This window comes from Varanus komodoensis, unplaced genomic scaffold (genome assembly GCF_004798865.1).
Source record: "Varanus komodoensis strain SLA01 unplaced genomic scaffold, ASM479886v1 scaffold3, whole genome shotgun sequence".
Classification (NCBI taxonomy): Eukaryota; Metazoa; Chordata; class Lepidosauria; order Squamata; family Varanidae; genus Varanus; species Varanus komodoensis.
The window spans coordinates 62,920,561-62,936,692 of NW_025335761.1; the positions used below are offsets into that span (position 1 = coordinate 62,920,561).

Consider the following 16,132-nt stretch of genomic DNA (forward strand, 5'->3'; position numbering starts at 1 on the left):
CCCCCATTCCTACGCCCCAAGTGCAAGATCTTGCACTTATCCACACTGAACGCCATCCTGTTGTCTCCTGCCCACTTCCATAGTCTGTCCAGATCCTTTTGGATCTGGAGTACCTGCTCCTCAGTTGTGGCCACTGCTCCAGTTTTAGTGTCGCCTGCGAACTTGATCAGCAGACTGTTCACCCCTTCTTCCATGTCATTAATGAAAAGATTAAGCAGGATCACCCCACCAAGTTTCAGATACACCTACCATTTCGTATTCCCCCTCCTGCATTAAGAGTCCAAGTTCAGGCTGTTTCCCATCAGTATATAGGCACTGAAGACCACGTGCTTTCTTCCTACATTTTTTGGGAAGACTGTTATGGGGCACCTGTTACAGCTGTTTTCTCTGCTGTGGTGGATGAGCCTCTGTCCGATGTTACGCCCAGGTGTACTTCTCATTCCCCTGTAAGAGCCATAGAATCATAGAAACATGGAAACGGAGCGAGTCAGAAAGGGCCTCCCGGGCCATCTAGTCTGACCCCCGGCTCCAGCCGGCTCCGCTCACGATGTGCCCACCATGTGGACGTCCAGCCTGTCCTTGAACACCTGCACCGATGGGGCCTCAACCACCTCTCGTGGAAGCCCATTCCACACCCTCGGGGTCCTGACTGTCAGGAAGTGCTTCCTGGCATCCAAGTGGAACCTTGGCTCCCTGAGCTTGGCTTCATCTAACGTTACTGCTGCCTCCAAGGTTACTTTCCAGTTCTGGGATATGTTGTGCTTTTAAATTATTGAATTAGGATTTTAACATTTTTAGCTGAGAATGCACCGGGGGTTTTTAATCGATTTTTTTAATAGTTATATTATCATTATTTATGTAGGTATTTATGTATTCTTTGTGAGCCGCCCCGAGGCTTTGTTGCGACGGGGGCGGCATAGAAATGTTTTAAATAAATAAATAACAATGTGAGGTGCACAGAGTTCCCTGTATTTTTCCATCTATAGGACACCCCCCATGTATAGGACGCTCCCAACTTTTCCTACCCCTCTCAGAGCGAACAAGCTGCTGCCGCCTCACCCCCCGCATGCGCGCATCGCCTCACTGCCCCCCCCACGCGCGATCACGCCAGCCTCCCCCCCAAGCATGCCCCCCCATGTATAAAACGCACCTCCATTTTTAATTGTGAGCCGCCCCGAGGCTTCAGCGAATGGGGCGGCATATAAATCTAAATAAATAAATAAATACCATATTTTTCCATGTATAAGATGCTACTTTTTCTTTAAAACATTTAGCTAAAAATGGAGGTGCATCTTAGACATGGGAGACATGCTCGGCGGGGGGGAGACTGGCACAGTCGCGTGAGCGGGGCAGCGGAGCGGCATGTGCGGGCGGCAGCAGCTTGCTCGCTGCAAATCATTAGGAAAAGTGGGGGGCATCCTATAGAAGGAAAAATACGGTAAATGTTTTTAAGAAAAAGTAGCGTCTTATACACGGAAAAATACGGTAGTTGAAAGCCACACAGAGAGAAGACAAGGAGGCTCCGTGGTGAGGCTGTTTTTTGGTGGCACCAGGGACAGTCTCCGTGAGGACCACACAACCAAAAGAGAGGACTCCGCTAGAACAGGATCAGGACACCCTCTTCCCTGCAGTCCTTCCCCAGACCAAGTCCTGTTTTGCCCCCAGTCACCCAAAATGCCTGCACCTTATTTATTAGCAGAGTACTGGAAAGAATCAGGCCTTCCCCCAGGACAGCATGACATTCTACTTGATTTATTTATGTATGTATGTATTTATTAAAACATTTCTATGCCGCCCCTTGCCGAAGCCTCGGGGCAGCTTACAACACAATAAAATACAGAAATAACAATATAAAATTAACAATATAAAATAAATAATAATGTAAAAGAAGTCGCCCTGGCCAGATAAATAAGCAAATATTGTGAACAATTAAAATGACGTTTAAATAAAAAGGTCTTCGCCTGGCGCTGAAAAAGAAATAACGACGGCGCCAGGCGGACCTCTCTGGGGAGCGCATTCCATAGATTGGGCGCCACCGCAGAGAAAGCCCTCCTCCGAGTACCTACCCTCCTAATTTCTTTCACGGAGGGTTCCCAGAGAAGGGCCTCTCCCGCAGATCTCAATGATGGCCGTTAGATCCGTTTCCTGGATTCAGAAGACATTCCCCAGAGAAGAGAGAGAGGATAAAATCGAGCTGACAGCAAAGGGAAATGCGGGACCGGCAAGCTGTCAGTGTTGCGAACTGCTGCGGAGCAAGAACGGGCTCGAAATAGCATCCTGCTTAGAGGAGGCAGGAAGAGCTGAGTAACTCCTGCCTCTGAAGTCGCGTTAGGCATCTATACAGATACACAAGGTTACAGCTACTAGGACTCGGCCATTGGCACTGCAAGTTAGAGAACATTCTCAAAGACAGATCCAGGAAAAAAATGTCTCGGAGATGAACCAGCGACTGGGGTGGGGGGGCTGAGCTGTTTCCCTCAGGTGCTTAATCCCAGGAAATTGTAAGGCACCGGCCTTCAGCCTGCACTGCACTGCACAGAAGAGCTCCACTCATTTGCAGCGGCAGCGGAGAAGGCAAACTCAATTAGGAACGGAACGGAAAATAGACCTAGCAGGATCTTGCTTCCCTTCTACAAATATTGGGTGGAACCACACTTAGAATACTGTGTTTGGTTCTGGTTGCCTTGCCTGAAAAAGGACGTAGTTAAGCTGGAGAGAGTGCAGAGAACGGTGGCGATGATCCGGGGGCTGCTGCATCACCCCCACTGTTGTAGGAGCACCACAACAGCTGGGGCTGTTCAGCTTAGCAAACAGGCGAGGAAGGGGAGGCGAGGTGGAGGTGTTCAAAATTTAGCACGGAGTGTTCTTCGAACAATGCACAGTTCAACTGTGGGATTTGCTGCCACGGGAAGCGGTGATGGCCGCCAACCTGGATCGCTTCGAAATAAGTTTGGACAGATTCATGAGGGAGAAGGCTTCCTTGCTGGTCTTGTGCTGCTTCCTTCACAGAGGTGAATGGTACCCCGGCTGCTGAGGAGCTTGGGCAGGCGGAGGCCTTGGGCCCATGTGGCCTGAGGGATCCTGCGGGCAACTGCTCTGCCACTGCAGACAGTGCTAGACTGGATGGACCCTCAGTCTGGTCCAGGATGACTTGTGTTCTCAAAAGGGTAGAGCTAAAATGCAAAATCGACCAGCCCATGGTCACCCAGAGCTCTTACTGCTGGTAACCACGTGTTAACGTATTTCCGCCTTTTACAATGAGGCTGTTGGGGAGAGGACTGCATGAAATCCAGAAAAAACAGCAAATGGCCAGTGGTTAGGGGAAGGGGCACTGGGAATGCCCTAGGACAATATATGCCCACCCCTGGTGGGGGGCAATTTAGCCCTTAGACCTGAAGCTTCTCTCCCTGAACCCTCCGGATCAAACTCAAAACAATGAACTCCGTTCTGCAGTGTTGAAGGCCATCAACCTGGTGCACAGCTGCTGTGAAAAGGGCAAATTCCACCTTAGGCATAATTGGGAAAGGGGGAAGGCCTGGGCAGCTGCTTTCCCACGTGTGCATGGAATTTAGGACTGGATGGACCCGTATTCTGATCCAGCCTGGCTTGTCCTAGGTTCTTCTGTTCCATTTTTTTGCAGACTTGTATCCCTCAATCCTCTACTTCTGTTGCAATTCCTTGGGTGATGAACTTGCTGGTTCCAATAACATTGCCGCTTAGCTGCTTATCGTTTCTTCTGTTTCTGTGCTTGGGTAGCCACTCCAAGCACCATCATCCTGCCATCCAGGATATCAAGACGAAGGCTTCAAATCCCTAAAATCACGCGACTACATCGATCCACTATCCAACAGCACCTAAACATTTTGCATTAAAAGCATATTTTTGCACCTAAAAATGAAGGTATTCTCCCCTATTTGCCATAATTAGACTATGTTAAGAGAGAGGATCGTACTGAGAACAGGAGGAGAATTACAGAAGCCACTTTGAATTCTTGTAAACAAAAAGGCTGGTTATCAGTCCAATAAATAGATGAGGGAAGTGGGAGTCCAGGAGTGGGGGACAAACCAGCTGCATCGGGGAAATCACTGGAAAAGCAAAAGGACAAAGAGCAAAGGGTCATAAAAGACCTGCCAGCCACACGCCAGGAACACTTCCAGACACAGACCTGGTGTGTTGCAAGGCCAAGATCAGCGAGGGCTTGCATGGCACCATAGGGTTAAACTTGGACCTTTTTCAGAGGCTGCACTGAATTCCAGGCCAAAGGGAGAGCTGAATGTCTGGGAAAAAAACCTGCAAAACAGGCTGCCTTCTTTCCATTTGGGAAAGGCTTTCTGCCCCTTTCACATGGTTTGGGCATCAGCTCTTTTCACATGCCCAAATGCACACCTGCCCTTTGCTCTGCCCTCTTCCCTGCTTTCATGCTAAGCACTGCAAGTGTTACTGTCCTGTTTTAGATATTGCAAGCCCCCATTTCAAGCTACATTCAAGCCGGGCTTAACTCTCTGGCTCCCCACTGAGGATTGTTTGGAATTGCCCTTCTGTGAGCCTGCAACCTTGCGCATATTTCGACAGAAAAAAATCTACAAGCCTCAGCATTCTTCAGCCAACACAGCCGGCCAGGGAATGCAAGGGGTCGCATGGCTTTTCCTTCCCATATATGCATAGGATTGCTCCCTGAACCAGCAGCTTATACAGAACTTCCCAAGCTGCCCTGAGCAGAGCTTTGAATCCCGTGTAACCGTGGAGCATATCGATAATTTAAGCTCTCATTGTCCCTCATCAAATGGCAGTCGGGTTGTTGAAAGACCAACACAGTTGTTCCCCCTGGAAAGCCCAAAGAAACAGATTAGCTTCAGAGGACAGTTGAGAAATTCCTCCAGGTGCCTTATGCACTCAGGTTTTTCTGCAGCAAAGTAGATCCCTAATTTAAGCAGGTTCTTAATTCACACAGGTGCTCTCATTTACTTAAGCTAGAAAGATGATGTTGGAGATGTGCTTTCTCCTGGGATCGCACTGGCCAGGTTCTCTCTGTTCCATAAGAGCCAGGTTGCTCAAAATCGGAAGTGCTCTTTGTGTGTTGTTCTGTATGAAGTAGGGAAGCAAACCATGGACGGGGAATTCTCATTGGAAAGCTACTTAGATCAGGTAATCTCAGGGGGGCTGGATTTAGTTTTGGGAATGCTTTTGGGTAGCTCGTTTTCTTTCTCTGGTGTTCTCACCAAGACTGAAGGAATTGTATTATACCTTCCTATTGAAAGCTTTGGATATTAGGCAGTTGCAATAAAAGAAAATACTATTTTAGGGCTGCAAAACTCACAAAATCATGGTTATGCTGTTGCAAGAGGTTGAGCAAAAAATAAAATAAAAATTAACCACCAGAGAGTTTCAGCTATGGGGTGGCATCAAAATACTGGCCTGAGGCTTTCCAGCTTCAAAACTATATCAATATTCTAGCTTTCATTATATTGCTTTTCTCTCCATAATTTTCTGGGCTAGGCCATCAGACTTTTTGTTATATGGATGTGAAATGTTTGATGCATCCTAGGGCTTTCTGGTTCAACTCAGGATTCAACTTCCAGTCCTAAACCTGCTTACTCAAAAGAAAATCCAGATACATTCTCAGTCCCCAGAAAACATGTGCAGAATTACTGCCTCAAATGGCAGAACTCACCTGGAAAGGGGCACAAGGGAAGCTTATGCCTCAGCTTGTTTACTCAGAAGTAGAGGCAAGCAAGATTTTAGTTTCAGTTCTCAAATCATCAGAATCTGCAGTGTTCAACACCCTGAATGTGAGAACAAACACATTCTGGGGGGAAAGTTTGCTTGGCATGCTATTGAGCTTGTGATCCCATTTGAAAAACTGGTATTCTTTTAAAAATGCATTTTTAAATGCTCATTTTAATGCTTTACTCAATGGAGAAAAAGTGGTTCTTCACACAGCTTTTCCCACTTTCTTCATCTGAAGTAAAAGGCGCACAGGTTGCATGAGGAGTGGGGTTCAAAATTATCTGGGTGAGCTCAGGCATTCCTTTGGCTCCCCACTGTACCCAGAAATAAAGCCAGTGCATTTAATAGAATTCATTTCCTAACAGGTTGCTTGGAATTGTAGTCCTGACTGCAAAGAAACCTTTATAGGATGAAAACATCTCCAAAAAATAAGCAGATGGAAGGCCTTGGTTGGTTTATGTCATCTCCACAGTTATTCCTGTTTCCATACATCCCCAAATCTGATTTTGCAGAGGAAGGGTGTTGATTACTAAGTGATCGGGAGAACTGAACTTTGCACATGTTCAGATACATGTCTGTAATATATGCCTCATGTATTCAGGGTCTCCATGGAGCCCCTGCCTGTGTCCCCAGCTGAGATTTGGCTACCAAACTGCATAAAGATGCCCCCTGGTATCACAACAGCCAGTGTGGCTTAGATATGCATGGACTAAGACGAAGGAGATCTGAAATCTCATAACTCTGGGTCAGTTGCTGGTTCTCAGACTACCTTGCAGGGTTGATGTGAGGATAAAAATGGAGATTCTTTGCAGGAAGAAGAGAGGCTGCGGATGTAATGGATTTTTTTTTTTAGTTTGGCATTTGTGGGGTTTTGCTGTTTCAATATAGGTCTGTCCAATTCCTATCCACCACACACTTGGTGACAGGTAGCAAAGTAGTTCTCTTGCTGGGCTCACCACATTGATAGACAAGAGAGGCCCAATCGTGGGCTTCAAGCTCAGAGACACTCCAACTTTAATTGTTAAAAATTTAATTGTTAAAATATGTGATCTGGCCAGGGCAACTTCTTCTTCCTTCTCTTTTCTCCTCCTATATTCTTTATTTACTTATTTTATACTGTTAATTTTAATTTAATATTATTATGTTTGTATCTCAGTGTATTTTTTGTATTTTTGTATTTAGTGGTAATTTATTATGTTCTATTGTATTTCAATGTATTTTATTGTGTTGTAAGCCGCCCCGAGGCTTCGGCAAGGGGCGGCATAGAAATGTTGTTATAATAATAACAACAACAACAACAACAACAACTCATCACATACTCGGTTACGGCAAGCCTCTTTCCCTCCCAAATACCAAGGGAGGTAAGCATGGCACAGCTAAAACTAGTTCTAGCTTGTCTAAACCGGAGCTAGAACAACGGGAGGAGCGGAGGGACACGGCTTAGTCAGCAGTATAAAGGTTAGGAACCTGCATCGTTTGGGTGGGTGCCACACACAAACCTCGCTTTGCTTGTGTGAAGATGAGCACCCCTTTATTTCTGGGATAAAGTTTCCTCCTCCTGGAGAACATCTCAACGCGTTGGTTGGTGGTTGACCACATCAGGCAATCTCACTACCTTAGAAGGCTTCCCAGATTTGGATAACAATATCTTACGAAATAAGCTACATCCCACTTGCTAGATCAAGGTCTATTTGGTATACTACCTGTCCTGAATCTCCGGGGTACGATGGGATATTTGTCTGTGTGAATTAATCAAGGTGACATAACTTCCTAGTGCAAATGGTGTAGTGTCTGTGTTGGCCATTTACACAACCCATTGATGGAGACACCTGCTAACACTGGGCCAAGCCAGTGGGGCATGGTGGTGAAGAGCATGGAACTGGGACTCCGGCGATCCGGGTTCGTGTCAACTGAGTGGCTTTGGGCCAGTCACAAACTCTCAGCCCAGCCTACCTCACAGGGTTGTTGTTGTGGGGATAAGATGGAGGAGGAGAATGATGTAAGCTGCCTTGAGCCCTTTGTAGGAAAAAGGCAGGGTATAAATTCGGGGGGGAAAAAGCATGGTCCCGGTGAGAAAGTCATGGCGTTGCTAGGCATGTGGTACTCCACTGGTTTGGAAAAGTTTGCACAAACATGGGCAATCCTTAAACAGAAAGTGTAACCACTGTTTTTCTCTCCTATGTTGTTGCTCCGATGTCGTCAAGGATGACTTCCCCTCGATCAGTCTGCAGAGGTACGCTCCCATGGGTCTCTTTGGGACGGACTTGCCCATTTCCTCCCCCCCAGATGTACCATTTAGTTCTCAGCTTGACCAAAGCAAAGAGTTTTCTTCGGTAGACCTCAGCTTCCTGCCGGATGATTTCGGCCAAGACGAGCAAGAAAGCGGTGGTGGCAACGTGCTTGGCCCCCAGCTGGGAACACAAGGCAGTGGGACGTTCTCGGACAACGCCGCTCGGCCCCAAGAAAGGGACGCCAGCGCAACTCAGCCACTGCCTGAGCCATCGGGGGACTGTCCCTCTGTGATCCCAATGACTCCCATGACCCCGGTAACCCCCACTTCGGAAGGTTCTGGCATTGTTCCACAGTTACAGTAAGTCAGCCGAAAAGTCAGTTGCTATCGTCCCCTGCCGTCAAGTCGTCCCTGACTTCCGGCGATCTCATGAAAGAGCACCGTCCAGAATCTTCTGTCCACCACAGTCCTGCTTAGCTCTTCAAGGCTGCGGCTTCCAAAGGACAGCCAGCCCGGCCCTAAGCCGATTCCAGTGGGATATTCTTTTCCTAGCTGAAGTGTAATGGAACGTCTCCGGCTATGATGCTCACAAAAGAGGGCTCATGGAACATGTTTTTCCGCAAAAGATGATGGCCACACTGCCCATGAAGATTCGTAGACCCATCTGATAAACCAGGATTGCTGTTGTATTAATAAACTGACCTGGTTCAGACATCACAACAACCCATCATGGGTAACTAGCCATCATGGGTGGTTGGGTGATCAGAACCCAGACCTTCTCACCCATCCTGGCTTGTTTTTCTTTCCTTCCCCAAACAAGCCAGCCTGAGAAACTCATAGGCTCTTCCAAGGCTTGGCTTACCCACAGTAGGTTGTCATGTTGTCTGAACCTGGGCAACTGTTCTCCCCCGTAAGTAAAGCGTAATGGGGGCAAAAAAGTGGCAGGGGGGCCCTGGTCCCTCTTGTCAGTCTGTCCTTGATGGGGGCAAAGGCAGCCCTCTCGAGGTGCCTGGTGACGCACTGGAGGACTACCACTGGCTTGTTACCTGTAAGAAAAAGTGCACCGCACACCTTTTAATGCATCCACTTGCTCAAGTCTGTACCCTGAGAGTCGTCTGCTGTCAACAGCAGGCACCAGACCTGGATCTTGTCCTAGAAAGAGTCAAGCAGCTTCTCCTCCCATCTCATTCCCCTGACGGCTGTCAAACAGTCCACTGCTAAGGGTTAGGGTTCGGGTCAAGCAATCTTGGCTCGCAAGTGTGGCAGTTCACATCGCCTTTGTGGTGAGAACCTCGTCTTTTCTGTCCTGATGGTCCCCAAGGTGATGCTTGGCTCACACATTTCCCCAAGATGTGTGTTGCCCCGGAAAATGCAAGAGTGCTTCCAAATCCCTTTATGGGGAAAACGAAGTTTTGATTGAGAGCTGTCAAAACTCGGGGTCATGAAACAGTCGGCCGCAATGTTACTGCCCAGGTTGGGTTCTTGGGATGTGTGAACTGGCCCGTTCAATGAGGGGCTGGGTGGAGACACAGTCTGAAAGACGGCCTGATAGGAAGCAGAGAGGCCTTCACCACCTAGCAACCCCCCACCCCAGCTTCACCCCATGCCCCTTCCCTCCTGTTAATCTGACAAAATGGTCTACCAGAGGCTGCCGGGAGTAGATTTCCACGTGCGAAGAAGCACTCCCACTAAGTGCTGGGCCTCCTGGCAAAGGGGAGAGGAGAAGGGGGCGCACGGCCGCAGTGACTTCCTCATGCAACCAGATGTTTAGGATAAATCCTTCTCTAACCGCCACCTGCAGCTCCAACCTAATTGTCCTGCTTTTCTTCCAACCTTATGCTCCGGTTGTTTGCAAAATGAGATTGCACAAAGCCAAGTGAGTAGAAAGGTGGTGTTTCTAAAGAAAAATGGAGCCCACGCTTGAGTATTTCTCCCAGGGAGGTGAGTGAAATCTTTCTCAAACTTATATTAGTGTTCTGCTCACCTGGAATGCTGGCACAGTCCTGTTCCGTGCGGCAGGTGGTGGCAATTCTTCCTGCACTTGAGTACTGAAAGAGAGACCTGATTTGCTCAGAAACACACCGTGATCGGTGCATCATCCCCACGGACGGCTTCCTAAATATATTGACACGCTTTCTCTTGCTCTTCCAGGAATATTGTCGCCACTGTCAATCTGGCTTGCAAGCTGAACCTCAAAAATATAGCCCTCCATGCCAGAAATGCAGAATATAATCCAAAGGTAAGCCCTCGGAAGGCTGCCTGGCCCTGGCCTCTTTTTCAAGCAGGTGGCCTCTTTTATTCCAGCGAACAAGAAGGGAGCCATTGGAACAAAATCTCCATGTGCCCATTTATGCACGGGGTGGAAATGAGGCATAATTGCTCTAATTTAGATGGACACGTGGCATATTTCCCCTCATGTGGAAGGGTGTCCACAGGTGTCCCGCACCTGCCTGTTGTTGATGGACAGGTGTGTGTGGTTCTCTCTCTTTAATCTAGAATGGACTAGGACAGGCCTTGACACAGAGGACTTCTTCAAACGGAGGACACGCAGCTGAGCAGGGAAGCCAAGGGGCCGCTTCCCTTCTGTTGGCTGTCCCCACTCAAGGTTCTGGCCAGGTGTACAGCGGCCTTCCTCAACCTGGTGGCCTTCACAGGTACTGGGGCTGCAGCTCCCAGAATTCCCATGCAGCAGGGCCATTGACTGGGAATTCTGGGTGTTGCAGCCCGAGCGTGTCCGCAAGGCAGAAGCTTGGGGAAGGCTGGTGTAGAGCTTCAGGGAAGAGAGAGGAACAACTGTGCTGGATCAGACCAGCTCGATCTAGTCCAGCATCTGTTCCACACTGGCCAACCAGCCGCGGTGGCATCCCCGCACCCTCGGACTGGGGTGCCCAGGTATCCTGACTCCGATTCTGGAGGATGCATACCATGGAGAAGCCTTCTCCTCCAGGAGTCTGTCAACTGCCCTTTTCAAGCCCTCCAACTTGGTGGCTTGTTCTCTGCTCCAGGAGGGCTTCCTTCACAGGTTCCTCCTGAACAGGCCTCATAATAATTCCATGGCCAGCTATAACCATCATTTTGGGATCGTGCACGCTGAAGGCTCCCCAGGCGTCCTTCACTCGCCGGGTTCCGCTTTGGCAGCCCAATTCCATACGCTCCACCCTTCTTCGGTCAGTGGGCTGGACCTAACACCCTGCTTTCAGAACGTGTTATCTTAGGAGCCTTCAAAACATGGTTTCATCGTGGTCGTCTTCAGATGTACAACAGGGTGTAATGTTATGTTTAGTTTCGTGAAGAAGAGGGAACTCTGAGCTGGCTCCGTTCCATGAACATATTGGGTTTTATCAGATTTATGTCTTAACTCTGTGCTGGCTTTTTGTTTGTTTGTATTGCCGTCCTGAAACCCCTGTAAAGAACAGGGTAAAAATGCTTTAAATAAATAAATAGTGCTATCAGCACACATCTCCTTCACCCTGTGTCAACTCCAGTGCCGTTGAAATGCCTTCTGGCAAGTTCCTCACTTAAACCAAATCGCAGCCTGTACATCAAAGAACCCAAATGCACTGAACAGGGAACTTGCAAAGGAACATGCAGACTGCGGAATCTTTCGCTTCAATCCGAAGCAGCAAAGACTAGAACTTAAGCCGTTGTGACAGCCTTGAGTCATAAGCAGCCGAGTGCCTGAAAAAGGAGGCAAGCTACCCCGTTTGCCGCATTTAAACCTGCACTGGGGAGTGTTAAAGAGTTCTTGTTTGCAAGGAGGCTCCCAGTGATGCCTTGGGGTCTGGACCTGGAAAATTCAAATCCCTCAGCAGTCCCAAGGCTCACAGCTGTGTGAGCGAGCCGCCCCTCTCAGTCCATCTGCCTTGCTGGGATGTGGAGACAAGACAGAGTCCGTCTCCTTCCCAATTTCCCATTTCTCCTTGTGGACTGCTGGTGGCTCAGGGTGCTTGCCTGGAGGGCTTCAAGGCAACATCCACTTCCCATTGTTTGGCCCAGTGTCTAGTATGCAGGTATTCTTCCCCTGGACATGGAGGTTCAGTTTAGGTAATGCAGATTACAGCTTTCCTGAACACTGTTTTGTTGATTTTTCTGGCATTCCCCTTCAAGTTCATTGACCTTCCATTTCACAATACCTAATCTAAAAACAGACATTTTCATGAGTGATAATTGATTTTATCATTAGTATATGTTAAGCAAATATTATCTTTTCAAAAAGATGTTCTGCGTTACAATATTTATGGCTTCTTTTGCAAGTCCAGACCTTTGGAAAATGCATTTATCCAGGCTGGGAAATTCTCTTGCAGACAACTGGAAGCCATCCCAAACAAAGAAGCATATGTGCTTTTAAACCGTATGTGTTTTGATTTTAAAAAACCATACTCTAGTAAAGTGTTTTACACAAGCTGATGATCTGCTGTTTTTCCCCCTGAACTTTAGAGATTTGCTGCTGTGATCATGAGAATCAGAGAGCCGAGAACGACGGCCCTTATATTTAGTTCTGGCAAGATGGTCTGCACAGGAGCAAAAAGGTGGGATTGGCAACCCAGAAAAATGTCGTGGGGCACTTCTATCCCTGCTAACGCGGGGGGGGGGGGTGAGGAATTCCCCATGGAATCTATATTGCAAGGATCCATGGAAGGTTTTCTCATCCTGTGAAACAGTGAAAGAGGATGCTTTCTCTTGGAGTTCCTTGTTATGCTTTTGGATCATGCATCTAGAGGAGGGGGAAATGCCACGTTTCAGCAACTACCCACTCTGAACCCATAGTCAACCTAGTCACTGGATGTGATGTCTCTTTTTACAATTTTAGTGCTTTGCTGATTCAATGGCATCTTTAGCTTTTGATGGCTCCACAAATGTCTTCATTGCATATGTTCTTTATGTTGTGAGCCACCTGGAGTCACAACACTGGGAACAGGCAGGATGTAAATGAAAATAATAATAGTAGCTAAGTGCCTTGGTAAATGGAGAGCATTTTTTCCTGGGATGACTTGCTAGTTAGGTGCAGAAGAGATTATTCTAGGCTGGATGGAGAAAGGTCTGCTCCACCTTTTCCAGCCAACTCTAAGCCTCCCCGAAGCTCTGATGGATGCTCTGTGCTTGCTTGTTTTTGCCCTTTGTGGGATTCTGCAGTGAAGAACAGTCACGCCTTGCTGCCAGGAAGTATGCGCGCGTTGTGCAGAAACTCGGCTTCCCCGCTAAATTCCTGGACTTCAAAATACAGAACATGGTGGGCAGCTGTGACGTGAGGTTCCCCATCCGCCTGGAAGGCTTAGTCCTAACGCATCAGCAATTCAGCAGGTATGTTCTCCCACCAATCTGTGAAAGCAACCAAGAGGCAACAGAGTGGCTTTTCCCCAGGTGTTGATGGATAAACAAACAAATAAACCTGTCTGCACATCTGAGCATGGGCCCCACTGGCTCTAGATGATGGGAGTTGTAGTCCAGTGACATCTGGGGACTTGAGGTTGGAAAGGGCCACAGCAGCAAAATGGAAAGAAGCATTTCTGTTCATAGCTTGGAGATGCTGCCTAGATGCCCCGTTGTTGCCGTGGAATAGTGCAGTGCTGTGCTTTCTCGTTTCAAGGCTAAAAAAGTCAGCTTTCTAGTCCTCAGTGGCTTAATGCCCAGTTATTTATTGGAAATGCAGCTCTAGAGCATAATCTGAAAGGGGGAGAAATGTCCGTTCTGCAGGCCACAGATCAGACCAATTAAACTAGCACAGAATAACTGGGTGTGCGACACAAGCGAAGAGGAAGGGATCCAGTGCTTAAACACTCTCAACACCAAAGCCACAGAAAACACATTTAAAAAGCCCTTTGTGAGCATTGCCTGACAGTTTTTCAGCCCATAAAATGTTTTATTTTATGTTATGTTCTTGTTTCTGGTTCCCATGAGCCTCCGAGGCAGCATACAAATCCAGTAAATAAGAAACTTTGCATTTTGCGTTTTCCTAAAGTCACCATTTTGTTGGGTTTGTCTAACTGCAGCTATGAACCAGAACTGTTTCCTGGCCTTATTTATCGAATGGTCAAACCAAGGATCGTGCTGCTCATTTTTGTGTCTGGAAAAGTGGTATTAACAGGTAAGCAATGTGATCCACCTCGGACTTCTGCTCCAAGGCATAATCTGGGCAAGGTTAGACAGGGAAAAAGGCTCTCGGCACGCCGCTGCCTTGCCTTTTAACTTGTGCAAGGTTATACCCTGAGTATTCTCGGAGTGCGAAGAAGAAAAGCAAGAGCAGACACTGTCTGCCTGTTGCCATTTTGAACAAGCAGATTGTGGCATGTGGGAAAGCCACGCAGCCTCCCTTCTCCAAGCAGCTCTGCCCACACTGGGGGATCCCGTTGCTTGTCAGGCAGAGCGCCGGGGAACCAGCAAGCCGGAGCATCTCCTGAGCAAGCAGGTTGCAGCAGGGAAGTGGGGGAGCACCACCTGGTAGCTTTCACCAGTGGGCCGCTGCTGGGGTGTGAGCCATCGACCGGCCCTGCCCTGGAACATTATTATTATTATTATTATTATTATTATTATTATTATTATTATTATAACATTTCTATGCCTCCCCTTGCCGAAGCCTCGGGGCGGCTTACAACACAATAAAATACATTGAAATACAACAGAACATAATAAATTACCATTAAATACAAAAATACAAAAAATACACTGAGATACAAACATAATATAAAATTAAAATTAACAGTATAAAATAAGTAAATAAAGAATATAGGAGGAGGAAAGAGAAGGGAGAAGAAGTTGCCCTGGCCAGATCATATATTTTAACAATTAAAATGATGTTTAAATAAAAAGGTCTTTACCTGGCGCCGAAAAACCAGTAATGACTATTAGCAAAACTAATTTGGAAACCTTCTTTTACCAGGTGCCAAAGAACGTTCTGAAATATATGAAGCATTTGAAAACATTTATCCAATCTTGAAGGGCTTCAAAAAGGCTTCTTAGTGTGTGTATATGTGTGTGTGTGAGAGAGAGAGAGAGTGTGGGGGGGGGAGGGAGAGATGAGAGAACAGATGGGTTTATAATGTATATTGTAAGATGTGAGCACTAAGAACAAATTCTCTTACCTCAAACTTAATTGACAGATGCTCATAACTTTACCGTTTTGGTCTGGTTTTTTTTTTTTTTTTTTTTTTAGGTCTGTTTATCAGATTCATGAAACAGAACAGAATTCAATGCCTTTTGCACAGAATTGTTCAGATATGTGAAATGTGGTGTAAAACAGATGAAAGAAACATTCTGTTAAAATACTTAAGGGGTTGGGCTGGTATCTTGAAATACTGTGTAATGCATTTCAGTACTTTGTTCTTAATTCTGTAACTTATAATTTTAAACAAAAATATGTTTATTGAGTGATAGACATGTTGTCTAGTAACATGCATTTTTGTAATTTAATGGAGACTCTATTGGTTACCAATAGCTATGGCTTCTTGCTGTGTTAAGCCTATTGTCTCATTGAACTTGGTTTATTTTTGAGTAAATAAACTTCAAATAACCATTTGAAGCCCAACTATGGAATTAGCCATTCCATGAAACACTATTATGACTGAAGTTTCAGTTCGTGTCCAAAGCACCTCTGGGCAGATCGTTCTAATGAAAAGTCGTGAATTCCGCCATGAGCAGATGCAGGGAAAGGCACTGTGAGGCACGGGGCACGTGCAGTGCAGAACAGGCACCCCGCAGGTGCCCCACCTAGGGCTCCAAGCCCTGCCACCCCCAGCAGCCCGCGCTCCTCGGCAGCTTGGCCGCATTTTCAACAGGAAGATCCGGCGGGGCGGCAGGAGAATTGCCTGCTGCTGCTGCTGCTGCTGCAAGTGCTGGAGGCTTCCCTCCGCTCCCCGGTCCCCGCATCTCTCCGCCAAAAGACCAGCCCCGCCTCGCCCCGTAACCGCGTGCGGCGCTCGCGTGTCCGGGGCCACCCACGTGCCGGCGTCCTCGCGAAGACACTGCGCGCACCAGCAGAACCTCTTCCCGCTGCGCCGGAAAGGGACCTATTCCTCCTCCCCGGCCCAGGGCTCGGACTACAACGCACGGCTGCACCGGCTGGGGATGATGGGCGCCGCAGGCCGAGCCCGGGAGGGAGAGGAGTGCACCGCCACGGAAGGCCCACCCGGAGGGGGCGTGTCCTCCGCCGGGCCCGCCCCGCGGCGGCCCCGCGGCCCG

At 47.8% G+C, this 16,132-nt stretch overlaps 1 protein-coding gene across 1 annotated transcript; it reads left to right on the plus strand.

The window, feature by feature from the left end:
* Positions 1 to 7,771: 7,771 nt before the first annotated feature.
* TBPL2 (TATA-box binding protein like 2) lies at positions 7,772 to 15,079 on the plus strand. The gene is made up of 6 exons (XM_044436354.1): positions 7,772 to 8,317; positions 10,109 to 10,196; positions 12,395 to 12,486; positions 13,091 to 13,258; positions 13,948 to 14,042; positions 14,835 to 15,079. Exons 1-6 carry the CDS (start codon positions 7,971 to 7,973, stop codon positions 14,912 to 14,914), a joined length of 870 nt encoding a protein of 289 aa, XP_044292289.1. The 5' UTR covers positions 7,772 to 7,970; the 3' UTR covers positions 14,915 to 15,079.
* Positions 15,080 to 16,132: the final 1,053 nt, after the last annotated feature.

Coding starts and splice junctions, on each gene's coding strand:
- TBPL2 (XM_044436354.1), top strand. CDS start 7,971: ATGGGTCTCTTTGGGACGGACTTGCCCATTTCCTCCCCCCCAGATGTA. Junction 10,197..12,394: donor ATGCAGAATATAATCCAAAG/GTAAGCCCTCGG, acceptor CCTGAACTTTAG/AGATTTGCTGCTGTGATCAT. Junction 12,487..13,090: donor GTCTGCACAGGAGCAAAAAG/GTGGGATTGGCA, acceptor GGGATTCTGCAG/TGAAGAACAGTCACGCCTTG.